Source organism: Cynocephalus volans, chromosome 4 (genome assembly GCF_027409185.1).
Source record: "Cynocephalus volans isolate mCynVol1 chromosome 4, mCynVol1.pri, whole genome shotgun sequence".
NCBI lineage: Eukaryota > Metazoa > Chordata > Mammalia > Dermoptera > Cynocephalidae > Cynocephalus > Cynocephalus volans.
Genome location: NC_084463.1, coordinates 118,593,967 through 118,608,213, shown reverse-complemented (window position 1 = coordinate 118,608,213; position 14,247 = coordinate 118,593,967). Strand labels below are relative to the sequence as shown.

At 40.1% G+C, this 14,247-nt stretch overlaps 1 protein-coding gene across 1 annotated transcript; it reads right to left on the bottom strand.

The window, feature by feature from the left end:
• Positions 1-308: 308 nt before the first annotated feature.
• Positions 309-5,433, bottom strand: MISFA (mitochondrial sheath formation associated). Its single transcript, XM_063095228.1, has 4 exons — positions 5,365-5,433; positions 4,718-4,806; positions 2,968-3,005; positions 309-2,297 (listed from the first exon to the last, which is right to left on the bottom strand). The coding sequence occupies exons 1-3, from the start codon at positions 5,431-5,433 to the stop codon at positions 2,984-2,986; spliced, it is 180 nt and encodes a 59-aa protein (XP_062951298.1). The 3' UTR covers positions 309-2,297; positions 2,968-2,983.
• Positions 5,434-14,247: the final 8,814 nt, after the last annotated feature.

Below are 14,247 nucleotides of genomic sequence, written 5' to 3'. Positions count from 1 at the left end.
TATTTTCAGTGTGCTGAATATATTAGACTACTATTTATTTTGTGAGTGAATGTGATGAAATATTCAGGTGTTTAGTGTATGATTAAGAGTGGGACGTAGACTTCTTTGGAATTATTAAAACATGTTTTTTACATATGGACAAATCAAGTTTAAAAACAAAAAAAACTTTTACATAGCTTAGCTTGTTTTCTGGTGCTGTTGACCTGCAAGAGAATATACTTTTGCACATACAGGTAAAAGTTTTGCAATTTATGTGTACAAGAAATTATAGACATTAAAATTTTTTATTGATATTTTTACTGGTTTGCATTTATTGATCAAAACTTTGAAATATTCCTTATCTCATCACACCCTGAACATTTTTCTAGCTAGAAGCCTCAATAGACTCATCAAGCTACAGAGATAGGGTTTTTCTCCTGCAGACACTCCTCATCCTCCCTTACACATTCATGTCTGCTCAGCACTTACCACTGATCTCTCTCCTCCCCTACCAGCAGAACCAACTGTTCTGCTCTCAGATACCCATGTTAGGATAGCAGGTGGTCAGAGCAATAGAATATAGCTTCACGGCTCAAGTTCTAGAGTGAAACTGGAGGGAAGCTGGGTTTATAGCATTCCTCTTGTCAAAATGAGCACATACCAATCCTCTATGATTAAAAAACTTGAGATGGCTGAGAAGAGGTGTCCTTTAGAATAAACAAGGGTACTTCAAAAAGTTCGTGGAAAAATGGGATTAAAATATAACACACATCTTTCCATAAACTTTGAAGACCCCTCATACACAAGGCAAGTGGGCAAAGCCATGCAGCCAGAGAATTTAGGTACTTAATTCACTGGAATGTGTAGACTAGGTCATGGAAGAAATAGATGCTAATATCCTAGATTCAGAAATTACTAACAAAGTTTTGCTATGGATTTTGAATTCATTTTTCTTTCCATAAAAATGGTAATCTGAGGCCGGCCCATGGCTCACTTGGGAGAGTTGGTGCTGATAACACCAAGGCCATGGGTTTGGATCCCATATGTATAGGGATGGCTGGTTAGCTCACTGGGTGAGCATGGTGCTGACAACAGCAAGTCAAGGGTTAAGATCCCCTTACCGGTCATCTTTTAAAGGGAAAAAAAAAAGGGTCATCTATCCATTGCAAAGAGCCACTTAGAAATAGTTTAGCAAACATACTAAATAATCAACAAAATATTTTCTGTGTAAACAAAAGATCTACTTTGCTGGATAGCAGGCACATCTCTTGAATAATGGAACTATATATCAGTCATCCGCAAGCAGCAAAAGTACTTGTTCCTGTTAGGTTTCTCTCTCTTGCTCTCCTCTCTGAACCTTTAGAGGGCTTTTAGGAAGATCCTAAGGCTCAGACACCTAGATTAATTGCATAGGCCTTATACTTAGGTTCCTATCTCTGCTTCATAAACTGCATCATGTAGGAGGTCTGAGCAGTTAGCTTTTGTTTCTACATATGCTGCTTTTATTAGCAGTAGTGACTGCTAAAAGAATCATCAGGCAACTACTTGGCTTTTCAGGTAAGGGAGACATTTAGGCAGCAAGATCTTGAATATCCCATAGTCTTGTTTGGATCTTTTACTTGGCACATAAAGGCACGTAAAGGAGAAGGCCTGAATCTTAATCTTGACTTCTGCAACCCAGAGCTGTCTGTGTTTGTTGGCAAGATACATAAGCCCCTCAACTTCATTTTTGCCATTTTGTAAAATGAAGCTAATATCCAGCTTCAGAAGGTTATTGTAAGGATTAAAATAATGTGTACTTTAGCATCTAACCCCAATATTAACACGAGGTCCTTTCCTTATATGGTATAAGCTTTGGATTCTTAGTAAGAGAACCGCGAAGAACAGGCTTAAAGTTGTGGCAATCCCTAGCCCTTTCTGTAACATTTTTTCACTTCTGGACCCTGGATCCAGGAGAAAGATATTACTTGGAAAATAAGTCTAAAGAGCTCTAAAGAATTTCTATCCTTAAGTACACAAAATAAGGGACAAATGGAACTAGGTATCTTAGTCTTAATGCTAGTCTCAACTATGCAACAGAACCCAATCATCTCTCATCTACCTCGACTACCTCCCCACCTTCTATCTCCCTGTTACGAGCTAACAGAATACCAAGTCTTCATTCATCTTAAAAGTGTGGTAACTTTTTACATGAAATATGACAAAATAATGTGCAATTACTTTATGCGAAACCAACAACAGGAAATATACAGCTGGTCAAGAGAGCTTCAGAGCTGCATTAGTTCACCAGGATCATCCTTGCTTGTTTCCACTGGGGTCTAGGAGAAAAAAAGGTATGTCAAGTGGGTGTAGTGGTCTAGTGGGATTCGTGGTTGCTAAAGCGTGGGGCTGAGGCAATGGCCCTCCTTGTCCAGGGCTGGCTATGTCCTTTTCCGTTTCACCTAATGCCTCTGATCCCAGCTGTCAGGGGGGTTTGTTTAGCAGTGTGGGCGCTGACAAGAGACAGAGGAAATATAAAATATTCCAAGGTCTAACAAGAGGAGAGAGGAAAGAGACATCTGCCACCCGAACTCTTTTACAGACGAGTTTTTACATGAAGAGATAAGTTAGGGTTGCTGAAGTGGGCTGATGTAGGAAATGGTATGGAAGGCTGAGCATAAAAAATGTCCTATCAGCACAACAGAGAGTATAGGTCACCCAAGTCAGAAAGCTTTGACTCTGGGCCTGAAATATTCTTTCCTCTTCCTCCAAACTGAAGAACTTAAAAAGAATAAAGACTTTAAAAAATATGTATAACATCACATGAAAGAAAGGAACTCTCCCAACTCTAGAGTAAATAATAATAGGAGTAGGTAAGCTACAACTTCTAAAAAGAAAGAAAGAAAAGAGTATTTCTTTCTAAAGTTACTAGAGTTGGATCATGCTTAGTTTATCTGGGGGAATACATTTCAAAGTAGGAATAGAGAACAAAATGAGAGGTACACTTACCCCTCCTGGGGGATATTTATATCCCTTCCACATCGTTCCTGCAATGAAAAGCATCCATAAGATAACAATCATTGTGGGGCTTCTTGCTCAGCTGGTGGTGTGTACAGGCTGTTCTATTCCCTGAGTCCTGGGAACGGGGCTGTCTTCATTAGAGACCAGATGATGGATGGCCTAGCATGGCAGCTCCTAAGGAGCTTTGCAGTCTAGTCTGAACTGAAAAGGATCCCTATGGCCATCTTGGGGAGCAGAGCTCAAACACCAATTGTGACATCAGCCCCTGTGACCTTGGGAACTCAATCAGAATGAGCAGCTATGCGATGGTTGGCCAGGATGCCAGGTGTGTTGGCACTAAAGAAACCTTATGAAAAGGAAACTGTTCTCTGGTGACCCTATGAGGTTAGGACCCAATGGGCATCACTCCTTGATTAGATCATCCGACAAAATGTTCAACTACTGGTTTTATGCAATAAGATGGAAAAATCATTGCTATGCAAAAAACAAAACAAAAACACCTTGGATTAATTGGGAAAATTAAATGGCTAGGCATGCTATGAGGCAATTAACTTTATATGCTATCGTTAGGCTGTTCAAAGAAGAAAAATCTTGCATTTTGTGAAATGGCACAGTTAAATCCTCATCACACAGGGTAAGCCTCAACTTCCCTGAGAAAAAAAGAGAAGGAAGATGAGCTATTTGTTTTACTCATTTTGCAGATGGAGAAACTAAGGCACAGAATAGTTTAAGTGGTTTGGTCAGGATCACACAGTATGGCAGTGGCTCAGGTAAATAAATATCCAGTTCCTTCACCCACATCCCCACCTTCACAAAGATCTGACTGCTTTGGGCCAGTGCTGTCACAGAAATACTAGGGCAGACGGAGGAGAAAAAAACCAACCATCATGTCTTGCTCTTAGTATACATGGGGCTTGACACCCCTACTTTCTGGAGTAGCTTCCTAACAACCTTTGCTCCTATAATCAGTGTATTATTAACACTCTCTAAGTTTTTCTAACAATGGGAACAGCTCTAAAAAAACCCAAGTCTGAATGAAATGGGGTGGGATGTAAGAAACTCAGGAGATGGTGTGCTAAAAGGGATATTGCCATTAATGTTTCCTATAGGCAGGCTGGGCTAGTGGAATGAGTATAAGAGGCTATCAAGTCCAGAGATCTGTGCCTGTATCCCACTTTCACCAACAAGCTGGTTTGTGAGGCCTTGGTAAATAGAGGTCAATGTCATCAGTAAATCTTTGCTGACTGGCTCATTATTTTACTTAGCTGTTAATATTTTACTAAATGCCAATTATGAACCTTTGCATTGAGTGCTTTACATGAATTCCCAAATGTAATCTTAACAAAAATATTAAGATACTTAAATATCTCCCACTGTACAGAAGAAATTGAGGTTCAGAGAAATTAAACTTTCCCAAGGTCACATAGGTAATAAGTTGCAAAGTCAGGACTTAAACAAGTTTATGTTAACTCGAGTTTCAGAATCTGCCAGAAGGAGCATTAAAAATGCTGGTACAATATATTACCTACGAGACACAGTTATTAATAGATCTTTGAACCTTGGCCTGCTGTCCTTAGCAGTACTCCCCAAATCCTCTTTCCTCACCATGTACTTTAAGTTATTTCCCCTTCCACAGTTTATTATATTTTCCAGAGAAATAAAAACTCTCCACTAAGATTTCCAAGTTCCCCGGAAATGGAGGAATCTGGCCCAACAGACTGACCGCTCACCCACTCACAGAGGCAGATCTTCATCCAAAGCCCAAATCCTCAGTCGTGCCTTGCTCTCCTGAACAGGCCACCTCTCTTTCCACTTCAGAGTTGGAGGCTGAATCAGAAAGAAAATTTAAAGACAGAGATGGCTCTACTTGTTGGCCTACTATGTAGTTACCTCTGTATGGTGACTGGAAGGGCTGCTGAAAGGTCCCACTAAACCCCCAAGTTCCCCTTCCTACCAGCAACCACTGATCCAATCAGCCTAAAATCCAGAAGTCAGGTACTGTCTCAAGCAGACCCCTTATAAATTCTATAATGCCAGGCTGGCCAGTTAATTCAGTTGCTTAGAGCATGGTGCTGATAACACCAAGGTCCAGGGGTCAATCCCTGTACTGGCCAGCCACCTAAGTAAATAAATAAATTCCATAATGCCTTGAAACAAGTAAAGTTATGTATCCAAGGGAGAGAAGAAAAAAAAAAAGACTTAAAGGAGGATGCCCAATGAGATGGGAAGTAGCCTAGGAAATTAATTTTGTTCCCATCACATCCTGACTTCCGATTAGTGGTGAGACCTCAACTGTCTTACCCACTGGTTCAGAAACCCCAGCTGAGAGGGTCAGCCAACACCAGGACTGACCGCCAGAAATTTACAGGCAGGGCCGTTACTTACCATCAGCTCTGGAAACGTGCCCATGTAACATGCAAATCCAACAAAAAGCATCCAGCCAAGCACAATCATGATCAAAAGTAAAATAATTTCTAAGGTACAATTGCACAGTGAGAGACTATTCACTAAGATCTTGGCAAAGGGGTGTGCTCATGAAACCCTCAGTTGGTAGTGGTCTCACATGTCAGTGCATATCCTTGGCTCCAAAGAATCTGCAACTCCCTAATAGAGAAGGTAGAGTCTAGCAGGGCATTGTGACATCATTGGTCACAGGGCCCCGACTCACAACACGCCAGAGATTCTGCTCCCAGACCAGTAGCTCAGCAGCAAACAAAGCTCTTTGTATACATTATCTCACAGCAATCTTATGGTGAAGGTACTACTAATAACCCCATTTCACTAATGAGAAAACTGAGGTTTAGAGAGTGTATTACTCCGTTTCTGTTGCTTATAACAAAATACCTGCATCTGGGTGATTTATAAAGAAAACAAAATTTATTGCTTACAGTTTCAGAGGCTGGGAAGTCCAAAGTCCAGGGAACACATCTGGTGAGGGTCTTCTTTGGTAGTGGCTTTACAGCCATGCAGGGGTCTCACATGGCAGAAAATGGTGGAGCAGAGAAAGAAAGATTCTCCTTTAAAGCCCTCAGAACCATTCTCAAGACCTCCATTATTAATCCATTCATTAGGGTATGGTCCTCAGAATCTAATCATCTCTTCAAGGTCCCACCTTTCAATTACCATAATAGAATTTCCCACCCTCAACAGTTATAATGGGGGTTAAGCTTTAATGACATTGAGGGGCCATTCAATCCACTGCAGAAGCCTAAGTGACCTGTACTAAGGTACACAACTGATGCTCTAGATCAGGGCCAAGACTTAGGGCCCAGCTGCCTGTTAGGAAGTTGGGCTGTTTAGAGTAGAGACAAGGATTTGGAACGCTGTGAATGAAACAAATTGAATTCTAAGGAAATGAGACATCCATTTCTGTCCCTGCAACACCTCCCCCTCCCATCTTGAGGGCTTTCTCACCACCATTTTTTACCCACATTTTTCAATACCTTTGGTCAGATCCCCTCCATTGGTTCTCTTTTCCTGGCCATCAAGAAGCCACATGTATTCCTTTCCTTTCCTCAAAAAAAAAAAAAAAAAAAAAAAAAGGAAAAACCTCTAGCTGATGCTATTGCTCTCTCCCTAATTGTCCTGTTTCTGAACTTTTTTATCACCAAACTTCCTAAACAAGTGGTCCACATTCAAAAGCCTTTCTTTCCAACTTATGCCTTTCTTCCATGCATTACATTCTGACCTCTAGCCCCCACCCCACTATTTAGATATTCTCTCAGAGGTCATCAAAGACCATTTTTGTCAAGTGTAATCAACACATCTCATTCTCATTGACTTCCCTTCAGACTTGATGGACCCCTCCCTCCAGAGTTCTTCCTACATACGCACCTCCCTATATATTATTTTTATATACTCTTTATTTTCATCATTTTTTAATTATGAAAATAATAGGCGCTCATTGTAAAACATGAAACCATCCAAAGATGTATAAAGAAAAACTTACTCTCCCCTCAGTTCCCATCCCTATGATGTAACCAATGTTACCAGCCTGGTATGTATCCTGCCAAAGACATCTCCACGAGCTTGCAAACATCAATACACATATACAGGTTTATAGAGGGTTTTTCCTAGTGTTGTTTTATTAATGATGATCATACTACATACGCTACTATGCAACTTGCTTTTCTCTTATAACAATACATCATGGACATCTCCTGGATCAATTGATAAAAAAAATCCTATACATTTCCTGTGTTTTTAATAATAAGCTTTATTGAGTTGTAGTTTACATATGATAAAATTCATTAATTTTTAGTGTGCAGTTGATGAGTTTTGAAAAATGTATCATTATTGTAGCTACCACCTCAATCAGAGAAAAACTTCTGATCATCTCAAAAAGTTCCCTTGTGCTCCTTTCCAGTCAATACCCTCCCTCAATCCCTTGGATCCTGGAAACCACTGACATGCTTTTCATTTTCTAGAACTTCATATAAACAAAATCTTTAGCTTCTTTCACTTAGCATAATGCTTTTGTGATTCATCCATGTTATTGTACAGTAGATCCTTCTGTTTTGTTGAATAGTATTCCATTGTATGGATATACCAGTTTATCAACTTACCTGTCAAAGAACATTCTCATTGTTTCCAGTTTGGGGATATTATAGAGATGTTACAAATATCTGTGTACAGTGTTTTATGTAAACATAAGTTTTCATTTGTCTAGGGTAAATACTCAGGTGGGTGATTACTGGGTCATATGGTAAGTGCCTGTTTAAAAATTTTCACTTTATCACTAGTTTTCAGCAGACTGATTTTGATGTATCTTTATGCAATCTTCTCCATGTTTCTTCTACCTGGAGTTTGATGAGCTTCTTGGATCTGTGAGTTTATGGTTTTCATCAAACTGGAAAAATGCTTGGCTATTATGTCTTCAAATATTTTTTTGGTCTTCCCCTCCCCTTCTGTGACCTGCATTACACGCATTAGACCAGTTGATATTGTCCCACAGCTTGCTGATGTTCTTTACATTTTTTCAGACTTTTTTCCTTTGTATTTCACTTTGGATAGTTTCCACTGCTATGTCTTCAAGTTCATTCATCTTTTCCCCTATAGTAATCTTGTTAATCCCATACAATGTGTTTTTCATTTGATCTTGTATTTTTCATCTCTAGAAGTTCAATTTGTTTTTTATTACACCTTTCATGTTTCTCCACATCATGTTCATGTTTTCCATCTTTGAGCATAAAAGATTTACAACTAATGTCTTAAGAACCTTGTCTGCAAACCCATCATCTGTCATTTCTGGGTCTGTGTGGATGGCTGATCTCTTTTTTTGTTGTGGTTGATATTTCATGCTTCTTTAAATGCTTGATAACTTTTGATCGAATGGTGAACTTCATAGTTTTGAGTGCTGGATTTTGTTCTAAGATACACTTAAGTTATCTGGATCAGTTTGATTTTTCCAAGGCTTGTTTTAAGCCTTGTTATGGTAGGCCAAGAACAGCCTTTACTGTAGGGTTAATTATTCCCACTACTGAGCTATGACCCCTCTGAGCACTTTTACTGATGCCCTTTCCAGCCTGTGGAATTTTCCACAACTCCCAGCCCTTCAGGAGCTCCAAGTGCTTGGCCTACTGTTTTGGGGGGTCTTTTTCCAGGACTCATGGATTTTTATCCTGCATATGTACAGATAGAACTTAGCCAAAGACTCACAGGGCCCCTATGGAAATCTCCAGAGTTCCTTCTCTGTGGAGCTCCCTCTTCTCAGTAGTCCATTCTGCAAATTCCTAACACTCTGGCCTCCTTTGTACTCTGCCATGTTTCTCTTCGACTCAGTGAGATTCCCAGTTTAGGTGATCCCTGTCTTTGCTATAGTGTGAAAACTGCCTCCAGGCTGGTGCAATTGCAGGGCTCACTTCGTTTGTTTCCTTTCCCTAAGTTTACAGTCTCATGCTGCCTCTTATATAAGATCTGAAAGCAATTATCTCATACACAGGATCTTCAAAACATTTATGGAAATAGTCATTATCTCTTAATTCTATTTGTCCACAAACTTTTTGAAGTACCCTCATGTGCAAGCGTTTTGTGCAATTTTCTGTTTATAAAGAGAAGGCAATTGCTGTAGCTGTTGACCCTTTATAGGCAGTTGCAGAAGTCTAACTTATTCTTTTTTAATTCCTGCATAATATTCTACAGTTTATTTCATGTTTCTCCTAATGATATATATTAGTCAAGGTCCAGTCAGGAGACGGAAACCACACAGTAATTTGAACAGGGAAAGTTTAATAAAGAGAATTACTGACTAGGAGCAAGAGATTAATTACAAAAGGAGTTGTATATTAAAGGAATATATAGGGAGCAGCCACTACTTCCATGAGACAAAGTACCCAAGGAGGAAATAAATTTAGAGTAGTCCCCTCTCCTCCAAGGTGGAGATAAAAAACTTGTAAGAAGGGGTTGGCCAGTTAGCTCAGTTGGTTAGAGTAGAGTGCTGATAACACCAAGGTCCAGGGTTTGATCCCTGGACTGGCCAGCTGTCAAAAACAAACAAAAAACCAAAACTTGTAGAAGTCATGGCTATGACCAACTGGATGGTAGAGAAGTCCAATGAGCTGCTGCATGCCAAACCCAGCAAGTAGGCAATTACCCTCCGAGGTGCGGGTAGAGTTTGCTGGGAAGCCTCTAGAGCAGGTCCTGTGAGGTTTACTGATCACTATTGAGAATGTGGGGGAAACCAGCACAATGTCTCAGGAACGTGCCCTGTGGGGTGCTGGTAGAATTCACTGGCAAACTGTTTCAGTGACGTGGGTGTGGAAGCAATCCATAGAAGAGCCACTGACACTCAATGGGTGAACACCACTAGATGTCCCCACACATGCCAGTGAAAGCCACACAATAGAACCAAGAAGAATAGAAGTACACTGAAACTAGGAAGAGAACGTCCTTCCTCCTGCGGTATTCCCCCAAGGCATGCTACTGATAAAACATAACATCATGTGTCCATTAGTAAAGAAGAAATGCTTGTAGGGTCCAGCTCCACTATGGCAGAGCAAGCAATAAACAGTAGATTTGAAGCCAAAAAGCAATAAATTATTAACTGGCACAATGTGCATTTGGAATTTTCCCAACTTTTACCACCATAAAAAAAATTGCTATGATTATTAAAAACAAAATACTAGACAAATTTCCCTGAATCATGGACAATTTTTTACCGGTATTTCTTACCCAGAGAAGCAGCAAGATGATAAAAGTACGCCAGTTCAGACAAAGCAGGAAAATGGACAAAGAACTAGGTTAAGAAAAGTAAGAAAGATTGCAGTTTCAATTCACAAGGTCATAAAAACATTGCTATGTAGGTTGTTACAAAGGATGTTTATGGAAGGATGGCCTGAGATGCAGAATATACTGATTTTCTGTCAATGATCAATCACAATAAGTTCCACACATCTAAGAAGTATATGACAAGGATACATTTATGTCTGATATTTGGAATAACAAGGTTTCACCCTCTAAAAATATGTCTGAGATGGCCAATGGTTATGAAAGCAACAAAGGATATAAACAGATCAGAAGCAGAGTACCAAGAAATGAGTTCTAATTTTAAACAAGCCTTCTTGTGATTTTTCTAAAGCTTCAAACAAAGATGCAGAATGACACTTTTCCCATTTCTTAGTTTGGGGACATTATTTTTTCCTTTTAACATAATTAACATTTTTGTAAATATAAGCTGAGTACTTTTATATCTGTAAGACGAACTCTCTAAAGTGGGGTTATGGGCTTAAAGGTATGTAGTATTATTATGCTCCCACCAACTACACTTGAATTTCTTAAGCTGTGTCCAGTGGGCTTCAGTGAATCCATGGACATTCCTGAAATTAGAGACAAAATGGACATATACATGAGCATGCACATTTTTCTAGGGCAAGTCTGTATCTTTCAACAGATATTTTTTAAGTCTGAAACCCAGATAGGACTGAGAACTAGTATACTATATCTTCTTCTCCCTAAGGCTTTGGTCACCTTATACTTTCATTCATTCAGCAAACTTTCTTTCTTTCTTTCTTTTTTTTTTTATTTTGGCGGCTGGCCAGTGTTGAGATCCAAACTCTTGACTTTGAGGTTATCTACACCACAGTCTAACCAAGTGAGCTAAACCAGCCATCCGTCATTCAGCATTTCTTATTTCTATTGAAGGCCTCTTTATATTTGGTTTATTAAATATTAGTAGAATGAATACATGCATAAATTTAAGCACAACCGGCACTGGGAATATAGAGATGAGTGAGGTTCAAGCCCTATCCAGCCAGGGCCTCAGTCTTTGGGGACAGCAAGAGGGGTGGAGATGGAGGTAGACAGGTACACCAGTATAATAAAATACTCCAGGCAGGCACTAACGTATGAGGCAAAGAAGAACACGACATGCCTTGGGGAAAGTGAATGTTCCACTCTGGTTAGGCTACAAGATATAATACTACCAGTTTCAGAACATGAGGGTGGCCAGACTGGAAGTCAGGGGGAGGCTTAACAGAGCTGATGTTTGTACTACACAGCCTTCCTCCTGTGAGTAAATACCAATAGTCTCAGAATTCTGACATCCTAGATTATTATTAATCACAAAGCTTCATCACAATTTCACAGAATGAAAGGCAATATGATGCATGGAATAGGGACATAGTCTTTGACATCACCTTCTGCCATAAAGTAACCTTTCTGAGTCTATGGTTTCCCCATCTATAAAATGGAACCAATTATACCATGTAGTTTCTATTTTAAGGTGTGCACTTTTTCACATTTAAGCTCTTTTGAAATAAGTATAAATATTAAAATCGGTACGTATGTTTAATTTTGTAGTCCTTTTCTCCCCCCAAAAGCTGTCATTAATACATCTCTTACTCAACAGGATCTCAGAACTAAGAAAATATAGGTAATACAACACTGAACCTCAGTTTCCTCATAAGTAAAATTGAGGTAATAATTCTATCCAGGTCATACATAGGGTTTTGTGAAGATTAACTGAGATAAAGCACATAAAACTCCTAACAATGTACCTTCAACATAGGAAATGTTACACTTACACACACCCACACACACACACATAAAGTGTTCATACTGACTAGATCCGAAGAGAACTGGTGATTTGGATGGAAGGCCTCTTCCATAAAAGGCTTTTCATAAAAGATTGAAGAAACTTGCTCAGGCCTTGCTGCTGACTTGATATCTCTTACTTGATTAATGGATTTCTAGCAGGATGTTAGATCCTGGAGCCCCTAGAAGTTCTACTGTTTTTCTAAGGTCTGTTAGATCTGGCTGAGGTGCACTTAGGCCTCTCATCTTTCAACTTTCCCTGTAATCTTCCTCCTACCTGGTCTCCTGACTTTCACACTTCCTGCATTCCACAGTCTCTTCATAATGCACCAGAGTTATTCTTTTAAAACTCAGTCAGGTCATGTCATTCCTCTGTCCAAAACCTTCCAGTGGCTTTTTCTATCACAGTAAAAGCCTGAGAAATAAAAAGCAGGCCCTGACATCTAGAACAGCTCTGACACAGCTAGGCCTTGGTGTTGCTAGAAGTTGGCCTGGTGCTCAGATAGTCCAGGTTATTCTTTTGTTGGACGTAAACAATGTCACAGAACACCTACATCAGACAAGGTCACTCAGCCCATGAAAAAGTGAGACACAACAAGGCACTTTATAATTCTAAGCAGAGACAAGAACAAGGTCACTGTACCAAACACATAATCAAACATCCTCTTCTCTGTCTGCTAATGAGTGACTGCCGCCTCTTTACCAATTACAGCTTTATACTCAATCTAGTTTGTCCATCCTATGTGTATATTTATTGAGATATCCAGTCACAGCAAAATGTTCCTGCTTTCTGACAGCACCCAATCCAGAGTAAAGCCTGGCTTCCTTAAGCCCTTTCCCCAAACACCCAAATCCTATAATAGGTTCTTCCAAACACTCTCTTACTGGGCTGTCCAGTGATTCTCCATAGTCCCTGCTTCCTCACTGCAAGGAGTAATAAACCCAACAGGAGTGTTCTTGATGGTCTCTGGCTGGAGGGCACTGACAAGCCAGAATCCTTAGAATTGTCTACAAAGCCCCACAGTGATTCTCTGAATTTATCATGTATCATGATATCAGCCTTGTCAAAACAGATACTTGGGCCCCGCGAGTTTCTGATTAAGTCTGGAGTGGAGTCTTAGAATCTGCATTTCGAACAAGTTCCAGCTGAGGCTGCAGGTCTGGGGATCACACTGGAAGAAACATTTTTCTTTCTTTTTTTTTTTTTTAAAAGATGACCGGTAAGGGGATCTTAACCCTTGACTTAGTGTTGTCAGCACCACACTCACCCAGTGAGCAACCGGCCATCCCTATATGGGATCCGAACCCGTGGCCTTGGTGTTATCAGCACCACACTCTCCCAAGTGAGCCACAGGCCGGCCCCTGGAAGAAACATTTTTCTAAACTATCTGTCCCTTCCCCTTATTTCTCTGACCTAGTTTCCCACTTGTGCTTACTCACCTCTTACTTCATTCTACTCCAGCCTCACTGGCCTCCTTGCTGTTTTAAGCCTCCCCAGGCACACACTTGTCTTAGGATTTTGCTTTGGCCACCCTCTAATTTCAAATGCTTACTCCCTCACCTCTCGGTGACACCTACCCCAAATCCCTTACCCTGTCTTTAAAAAATTTATTCTCCACAACATTTAATTACCTTCTTACATGCTGTATACTTTACTTATTTATTGTTTTGCTCTCCTCTACTAATAAAAAAAATGACAGCCTTAGGGACAGCAGCCATTTTTGTCTATTTTGTGCTCATATCTAGTAAAATAGCTGGCAAATAGCAGATGCTCAACAGTTTTTTTGAATGGATAAACGCTCCTTCCAGCTTTTCAGTTCCTTCTCCTAATTGAGTCACAGCAGCCCTATAAATACAATCAGGCTCCTGCTTGCCCAACCCCTTGGCAATTACAATATCCAGCTCCTCAGACTTCTTAGTTTCAGTGCCTCAAGCCAGGGATACAGAGCAGGTAAAGTAACTCACAAGTCAAGGAGACCAAACAACGGCAGAAAATTACTGTATTCTCCATCTCTTCTTTGCCTTGCTTCTCCAGATGACCTTATCCACCAACCTCCCTTCTTCCTTGCTTTCAAACTCTTTGTACCTGGCTTTTTCCTCTCTCAACCACCAACATGGTTATGGCGTCCCCCGATCCCAAAAAAAGAAAAAGAAAAAAAAGGGCAACCCCTCCCCCAATGCTGCACCATTCTCATGCCGCTGTCCTATCTCCCACTGAAATTTTGATTTTTAAGGTCC

What these genes read in the sequence shown, in the direction of transcription:
- MISFA (XM_063095228.1), bottom strand. Translation starts at nt 5,433, where the DNA reads ATGATTGTGCTTGGCTGGATGCTTTTTGTTGGATTTGCATGTTACATG. An exon ending in GCACGTTTCCAGAGCTGATG is followed by an intron (nt 4,807 to 5,364) that starts GTAAGTAACGGC and finishes TTTCTGATTCAG; the next exon opens with CCTCCAACTCTGAAGTGGAA. An exon ending in TTGGATGAAGATCTGCCTCT is followed by an intron (nt 3,006 to 4,717) that starts GTGAGTGGGTGA and finishes TTTTCATTGCAG; the next exon opens with GAACGATGTGGAAGGGATAT.